The following is a 9,158-nucleotide window of genomic DNA, read 5'->3' as shown; positions in this document are numbered from 1 at the left end:
CCAAGTTTTGAACTTGACCTAGATATCATCAAGATAAAAATTCTGACCAATTTTCATGAAGATCCATTGAAAAATATGGCCTCTAGAGAGGTCAAAAGATTTTTCTAATATAAGACCTACTGACCTAGTTTTTAACCGCAGTTGACCCAGTTTCAAACTTGAACTAGATATCATCAAGATGAACATTCAGACCAACTTTCATACAGATCCCATAAAAAATATGGCCTCTAGAGAGGTCACAAGGTTTTTTATATTATTTGACCTACTGACCTAGTTTTTGATGGCACGTGACCCAGTTTCAAACTTGACCTAGATATCATCAAGGTGACATTCTGACCAATTTTCATGAAGATCCTTCAAGGGTATGGCCTCTAAGAGGTCACAAGGCTTTTTCTATTTTAAGACCTACTGACCTAGTTTTTGATCGCAGTTGACCCAGTTTCAAACTGACCTATATATCATCAAGATAAACATTCAGACCAACTTTCATACAGATTCCATGAAAAATATGACCTCTAGAGAGGTCACAAGGTTTTTCATTATTGATCTACGACCTACTTTTGATGACACATAAACCCACTTTTGAACTTGACCTAGATAGCATCAAGAGAACATTCTGCCCAATTTTAATGAAGAATCCATTCACAAGTATGGCCTCTGAGGTCACAAGGTTATTCTATTTTGACCTACTGACCTTGTTTTTGACCACACGTGCCCACCAGTTTCGAACTTGACCTAGATATCTCAAGATGACATTCAGACCAACTTTCATACAGATCCATGAAAAAATTATGGCCTCTAGAGAGTCACAAGGTTTTTCTATATTTGACCTACTGACTAGTTTTTGAAGGCACGTGACCCAGTTCGAACTTGACCTAGATATCATCAAGATGAATGTTTAAACCAATTTCATGAAGATCTTGTGAAATATATGGCCTTTAGAGGTCACAATTTTTTTTTTTTGACTACTGACCTAGTATTTGAGGGCACATGACCCAGTTTTCGAACCTAAACCTAGATATCATCAAGATGAAATTCAGACCAACTTTCATTAAAGATCCAACAAAAAATGTGACCTCTAGAGTGGTCACAAGCGTAAGTTTACGGACGCAAGGACGCACGGACGGATGATGGACGCTGCGTGATCACAAAAGCTCACATTGTCACTATGTGACAGGTGAGCTAAAAACAAACAGACAAAACATTAAAAAATCCTATAGATAAACATGTAAAAAGCCACATACTGGCATCTGATGTTACAAAATAAATTAAAAACAAAATCATTCCTTAACCCTAACCCTGCTAAATGTCTATAATGAACTTGTCCATCTTTCAGTTTGGACAGTACCATTAACTGTTAAAAGGGGTGGCATACCTAAAAGATGCTGACTGAATGGAAACAGTGCTGGTCATGATCAGACTGCACAGATATGCAGGCTGATCATGATCTGCACTGGTAGCAAAGGCAGAATCAAGCGTGTCCAGCATGATAAGGGTTAAGCATAGAAATGAACCTATTTACAACTAATTTCAGTAACTGATACTGGGGTATACATTATAACAGTCACTATTTCTGAAACCCCAGTTCAATGGCTTTTTAATTCCCTCTTTAATATTTAAGGTGTTTTTTGCTTGCCCAAGCTAATAAAGCACACAAAGTCATGAAAAACAAGTTTTAAGAAATGAATATACACTGTTCTGTCAACAGATATTGAATGAAGATCAATTTAATTAAAGTGGCAAAGTTTTACAGCCATCATAATACAGAAGGAAACTGTGTTTTAGGTGGGATTATGTTATTATTTCAGTTCTATAACTAGTTAGTTCACTTTACTGGGTTTCCTGGCTTTTGTACCAGTATTAATTTGTTCTCCAGAAGTATAAAGGAAACCTTTCCACATGATTCTGAGGTAGCAGGCAAAACAAAGACCTTTGGACTGATGCCCCGGGTTCGAACTTGGGACAACTCCTCCTTTTCTAATGAGCTTTCACAAATACAATGCAACCTCCAAAAATCAATGGGAAGACTCCAAGGTGTGATGTAAAGTGGTAACTATTCCCTGAAGGTTGAAACACTATTAAAAGAAGTCTAGCTGAAACTTCTTTTTCTAGGGAGATATATATATATTTTGAATTAGCATTTCTACAATTAACAGACAAAAGACAGCTTTAAAACTTTGATTCTTCAACTTAATCCAAGTCATATAATGTTTACATTTATACAGATGAGCATTTTTCAATGCATGAAAATATTGCAGTAAGTAGCTATATACAATGAATAACAAACATATAGTATATTATTATTATTATTATAATACCAGATTTATAGACAAACAGCAACAGAATTTGTGCAGCGACAGTTATTCTGCTTTACAGCAATACTTGTGCAATCTGTCCCCCATAGTTTTCCCCCACCCCAAACTCCTTTTTTTTTTTTTTTTTTTTGGTGCATACATGTGATCACCGTCTATATATACATGAAATGTCTGTGTTCAAATCAATGGACAACAAAACCTTGCCCCACCTGTATTTGCCTCCGTTAATTGCAAACCCAATCCAACACATAGCTGAGCCGTGCCATGGGAAAACCAACATAGTGGGTGTGCGACCAGCATGGATCCAGACCAGCCTGCCCATCCGCGCAGTCTGATCAGGATCCATGCTGTTCGCTAACAGTTTCTCCAATTCCAATAGGCTTTAAAAGCGAACAGCATGGAGCCTGACCAGACTGCGCAGATGCGCAGGCTGGTCTGGATCCATGCTGGTCGCACACCCACTATGTTGGTTTTCCCATGGCACGGCTCAGCTAATTCACATGTATGCTTTTTACATTTACTTTTATTTTTGTATTTTTTTCAAATTTTCCTTTTTTTTTTAGTTTTTTCTTTTTGAGTACAAACCTTATACTAATATGTTATACAAAACTACAATATAATGATAAAGGATATACAAACATCATACAGGCATGTTATGCTAATTGCCTAAATCATGTGACGGTCTAAATACAATCAAGATACAATCAAACAGCTTTACATTTAGTAGTCTTTTTAACTTGTTTCAATTTGCATTTCTTCCCTTAAAATCATATAAAGATAAAAACTGCATATTTCTTATGAGATTTTTTTATTTTTGTCTTACATCATGGTCAAATTAAGAAGTTTAGCATTCCTTTTTTTGTTCACTCCCCACCATTTTTCATTTCTGTTTTCAAGGCAAAATTAAGCAATTTCTTTACAAGCAAAATTCCTGACTGATAAAATTTTCCCCTTGAAAGTATATATATATACATGTATATCTATATCTCAATCCAAACAACTTAACTACCGTATGAATGAATAAAAGTATGATACAGAAAACTTGACCCTGGTATTCTCATATAGAAGCTTAAGGCCAAGGATGTGAATGTTTCACAAAGTCGTATAACTGATAATATTCTATATGCATTCAATTCAGAAATCTCCATTTTATGAAGGTGTCATATTATGAGGTGTCAGTGCTATGGGATATAAAATGCCTGTCAAATTCACTGACAAATCGAAATATAAGGAAATACAATCTAGAGTTCTTTGCCCAAAACACAGAGAATCACAGAGAATCTAAAAAGAATTAAAAGCAGTTTTTTTTTATAAAACAGTATTCGTACAAACTATTGCAAAAACCTTAACACATTGTCTTGATCATGCATCAAAATACCTGACAAAAACTTAACTTTAATATGGATAATAATATATTACAGATATATTGAGGAAAGATATTTCTCTTAACACACATTAACTGACAATAAGGTTAAATTGTGTGCATCCGTTGGTAGGTCTAATTTTGATCACACACAAAAAAAGATTTATTAATAAAAACTTTAACCATGAACAAGATACTGTAGTTTATCAGAAACCTGGATTTATTTTACTAAACATGTTAATTTTTTCATCAAACTTTGCACCAGGATGATACAGTGATACGAGCAGTTCCCTGCACTATTACAACTGTCATATCTCAAAAAAACAACATGTTCTACCTAAATATTTCAAAATACTCCCAACTTCACATGAGACTCACAATATAAGGCATATCAATGTCACTTTGCTTTTTAAGTTTTACAGTGTAATGTCAACAATAAAACACTCTATGTACAATGCGCCCCTTCCACTTTACTTCCTGTGATGTCACTTCCTAACAGAATTGTTTTTTGTTCATGCTAAGAGCAGTCATGATGTCCTGACCCTGGAGGAGTCGGCTGCTGTGTGCTGGAGCATTTACATCTACGTCATGGCTAGACACAGACGTGAGTAGATTCTGGAGAAATCCTGTTGTGTCTGCTCTTTTCTTTGATATGATATTGTCCTGAAATGGCAGATTATCAAAAAAGTTTTCTAATTTAGTTTTCATAAAATACTGCATATAAAATTACTAATAAAACAGAACCAATGGATGGAGACGTGACAACATGTAACACACTGCATGGAAAATTTGAACAATTTATTTAATTAAACTAATTACTAATAAATATCAATCCCCCAACAGGTTTAAAACACAAAGGCTTTATCTCAACTCTGTCAGAGTCCACGCTATGAAGATATAAATCTAAGGTTACAAAACTGGGTTTGAATTAGTCCCAATTCGTGACTCTAGTTACGTCCCCTGACGGTTTGTCTACAGAGTCACAAGCAATGACTATTAAAAATTGCTGTGTCATGATCACTTCCCAGTACCTGATTAAAGTAACCCACTGACCTATATTTACAATGTTTTTCACCACTGGTGACGTCACAGCTTTATTACGTCACTGTTGGCGCATTTCTTTCAGCGTCGTGTACCAGTACTGAGCAGTAAATTAGGAACACAATGTCTCAGGCTAGTTCTAAGTGTATTAGCGCAAAAGTTGTATTTTTACAAAGATCTAACACTGACAACATTTGAAAACAAAACATGTTGGGGAGATATCTACAGATACTTATTATCAGGTACTTGTTCTTTTATGAACGGTAGACAAATCAAGCAAGACTTTACCCAGTGCTAAATGCCGTATGTTCATGCATATATTTAATAGCTGTTTTTGTGTATATGTTTTGTTGCGAAGTTTGGAAGTTCAATGTAATCTCATGCAAATAATTAAACACAAAAATGGCTTACCTTTTTACGGACACTGTAACCATGAGCAACATCTTCCCCCTTTAACAAGAGGTTCATCAGCACACTGTTTTCTTGAGGAATTCCGACTGTAAAATTATGAAACAATCTAATCTATTCCTCTACTTTATATCATATCTTGTATATCATTATTTCTATAACAGTGTGTTCGTTGACCAATGACCAGTTTATAAAGCACACAGATCATAAGAGTTTGTTCCAACGAGGGATGAACAATAAACAACAGATCAATTTGTTTTGTTCTATAGAATTTTACACAGTATTTTAGCAACATACTGGCAGTTTATCTGAAAATTGTGTTTATCAATTAGAAATAGGAGTAACAAGATCCTTGGATATGACACATATTAAAGCAGAGAGCATTAAATGCCGTGATATGAAATCATTTTGAACAAACTTTTGAGTGGTAAATGCCAGGATACTACAAAGCAAGCTTGGAGTAATTCTGACCAGTAGTTCACAAGCAACAAGCAAACTGCCTATGTAATTGATGACTGTAGGCAAAGGCGCTCTTAAGTTATTGAGTGGAAACTGCTTTCAGTCTCAAGGTCATCCTACCTACTTAGCCAAAAAACAAAAGGAGTTATGTACTGACCATGGGCAATCATCCTTTGCAAACTAACGACTGTAGACAAAAGCGTTCTTTAGTTATTGAGTAGAAACAGTTTTCAGTTTCCATGTCAATGTGACCTTGACTTCTGACCTATTGACCCTGAAAACATAGGGGTAATCAACTGACCACGGGCAATCACCCTATGAAGTATAACAACTGTAGACCATAGTGTACCTTAGTAACTAAGAGCGAACTGTTTTCAGTCTCAAGGTCAGTGCCCTTAAGGTTTGACCTATGGACTCCCAATACAACAGCAGTCATCTACTGACCACATATCCTATGAAGTTTTCCAACTGTAGACCAAAGCATTTTTATGTTACTGGCCAGAAACTGTTTTGTCCTTTGACCTAATGGCCCTGAAATATTAGAGGTCATCAACTGACCACACGCAATCTGCATATGAAGTATGACTATATACCACAGTGTTCTTTAGTTTTCAGTCTCGTGGTCGCACTGACCTTGACCTTTGACCTACTGACTCCCAAAAAAATAGGAGTCATCAACTGACCACAGGCAAACATCAGATGAAGTATGACTATATACCACAGTGTTCCTTAGTTTTCAGTCTCGTGGTCGCAATGACCTTGACCTTTGACCTACTGACTCCCAAAACAACAGGAGTCATCAACTGACCACAGGCAAACATCAGATGAAGTATGACTATATACCACAGTGTTCCTTAGTTTTCAGTCTCGTGGTCGCAATGACCTTGACCTTTGACCTACTGACTCCCAAAACAACAGGAGTCATCAACTGACCACAGGCAAACATCAGATGAAGTATGACTATATACCACAGTGTTCCTTAGTTTTCAGTCTCGTGGTCGCAATGACCTTGACCTTTGACCTACTGACTCCCAAAACAACAGGAGTCATCAACTGACCACAGAAAAACATCAGATGAAGTATGACTATATACCACAGTGTTCCTTAGTTTTCAGTCTCGTGGTCGCAATGACCTTGACCTTTGACCTACTGACTCCCAAAACAACAGGAGTCATCAACTGACCACAGGCAAACATCAGATGAAGTATGACTATATACCACAGTGTTCCTTAGTTTTCAGTCTCGTGGTCGCAATGACCTTGAACTTTGACCTACTGACTCCCAAAACAATAGGAGTCATCAAATGACCACAGGCAAACATCTTATGAAATCTGACCATTAAGAAACAAAGATTCTCTAGTCCTTGTAACCTAAATGGTCTACCAACTAACCTCCTAGGTTCAGCTGACCTAAAAAGGCTTATAAATACAAGGCTCTTACCATGAAGGCTATTCCCAAAACCAACAGGTAACTGATACTTTGTCATTTTCACAGGCGGTCCCTTTTCAAGGTTACTACGATCTAGCCTCCGCTTCATTTTCATCATCATCTGATCTCGAGGTCCTTCTATGCTCTTCTTCACTGTATTATCTCCAATTATTTCATAAGCAGTTTTTGATTTCTTCTCTGTTGTTGGACCATCGTACAATTCATCTCTCAGGTGGAAAACACTCTCAGTACAACCAAAAATACTGAATACAAAAAATACATGTACATTAAATATACTGAAGATTCTTATACTCTCTAATATGCTTGAATATTAATGTTCCAAGAAATTATTTGCTTTTTTTTTTCAATAGTATTTCAGGTATGCAGTCAGTCTGTACATCAGGTTTTATTATCTATGTTTCCAGGTTAATCAGCAACTGTTTAAAAGGAGGATATAAAATTAGTTATCAAAACATTCACACCTAACAGATATGAAGAGAAAACAGGTGACTTTTATGATTTAAATCAAAATATCAAACAAAGGAGTCTAAAGGAGTCCGTAATTTATGTCTGTAAATTAGAAAATGTTTCTTTTCAAAACATATCATATCTTGTATCATTATTTCTAAAAACAGTGTGTTCGTTGATCAATAACCAGTTTATAAAGCATAGGAACTTCTTTCTTCCTAGGCACATTGTCATACAAACTTATCTGACTGAAGTCTTTCACTGTACCAGACAAAATACAGACATAACGATAACAGAGAGTTTCATACAGGAAAGAACATGTTATGGTAGCAGGGTTCTAGCCAGAAAATTTGAAAGGCATGTTGCAAAAATGGAGACAAAAAGAGGCAAAGGAGTGTGGGAGGGGCATTTCCCCTAGAAATATTTTGGTTTTGAAGACCTATTTGGTGCATTCTGTTGCATTTCAGAGTGAAAATGGCATTATTTATAAGGCCAACATAAGGTATTTTTCTTTAAGCCACTACCTTTTTTGAAATGGAAAAACAAAAAGCCAAAAGCTTGCAAAACTAGAAGATGCTTTTGTAAAAAAGCGCATGTCTCCCCCAGTGCACAGTCATATAGGCATGAAGTCAATAGGGGACAGGAGCGAAAGTCAAATAGACACTGATGGTTGGCTGCAATAGGGATATTCTACTTATATGTTGTATATATATGTAGAAATGTATATATGTATGACCTTGACCTTTAAAAGACTGACCCAAAAATTAATAAGGGTCATCTACTCTGCATGTTCGATCATCCTATGAAGTTTCAACATTTTGGGTGAAGCGGTTCTCAAGTTACTGATCGGAAATGGTTTTCAATGTTCAGGCCCCTGTGACCTTGACCTTTAACAGAGTGACCCAAAAATCGATAGGGGTCATCTACTCTGCATGACCAATCATCCTATGAAGTTTCAACAATCTGGGTCAAGTGGTTCTCAAGTTATTGATCGGAAACTGTTTTCCATGTTCAGGCCCCATTGACCTTGACCTTTAACAGAGTGATCCCAAAATCGGTAGGGGTCATCTACTCTGCATGACCAATCATCCTATGAAGTTTCAACATTCTGGGTCAAGTGGTTCTCCAGTTACTGACCGGAAATGGTTTTCCATGTTCAGGCCCCTGTGACCTTGACCTTTAATAGAGTGACCCAAAAATCAATAGGGGCCATCTACTCTGCATGACCAATCATCGTGTGAAGTTTCAACATTCTGGGTCAAGTGGTTCTCAAGTTATTGATTGGAAATGGTTTTCAATGTTCAGGCCCCTGTGACCTTGACCTTTAACAGAGTAACCCCAAAATCAATAGGGGTCATCTACTCTGCATGACCAATCATCCTATGAAGTTTCAACATTCTGGGTCAAGTGGTTCTCAAGTTATTGATCGGAAATGGTTTTCAATGTTCAGGCCCCTGTGACCTTGACCTTTGATGGAGTGACCCCAAAAACAATAGGGGTTGTCTACTCCAGTAGCCCTACCACCCTATGAAGTTTGAAGGTTCTAGGTCAAATGGTTTCACCAGTCATTGATCGGAAATTAAGTGTGACATATGGACAGACAGACAGGGCAAAAACAATATGTCTCCCCCAGGGGGGGGGGGGGGGGGGGGGGGGGGAAGAGAGACATAAAAAGG

At 36.9% G+C, this 9,158-nt stretch overlaps 1 protein-coding gene across 4 annotated transcripts in view; it reads right to left on the bottom strand.

Moving 5' to 3' along the window:
- Positions 1 to 2,290: 2,290 nt before the first annotated feature.
- Positions 2,291 to 9,158, bottom strand: part of LOC123527848 (hypoxia-inducible factor 1-alpha-like) — a 132,272-nt gene continuing 125,404 nt past the window's right edge. For all 4 annotated transcript variants that reach the window (XM_045307548.2, XM_045307555.2, XM_045307560.2 and 1 more), the window contains exons 13-15: positions 7,027 to 7,277; positions 5,131 to 5,216; positions 2,291 to 4,341 (exon numbers count right to left, since the gene is read on the bottom strand). In XM_045307548.2, the coding sequence (XP_045163483.2) occupies positions 4,171 to 4,341; positions 5,131 to 5,216; positions 7,027 to 7,277 (508 nt within the window). In that variant the 3' untranslated portion in view covers positions 2,291 to 4,170. The remainder of the gene's footprint in view (positions 4,342 to 5,130; positions 5,217 to 7,026; positions 7,278 to 9,158) is intronic.

The sequence above is a fragment of the Mercenaria mercenaria genome, chromosome 1, assembly GCF_021730395.1.
Source record: "Mercenaria mercenaria strain notata chromosome 1, MADL_Memer_1, whole genome shotgun sequence".
NCBI lineage: Eukaryota > Metazoa > Mollusca > Bivalvia > Venerida > Veneridae > Mercenaria > Mercenaria mercenaria.
Note: the sequence above shows the minus strand (reverse complement) of the source record. Positions and strands in the feature narration are given on the sequence as shown.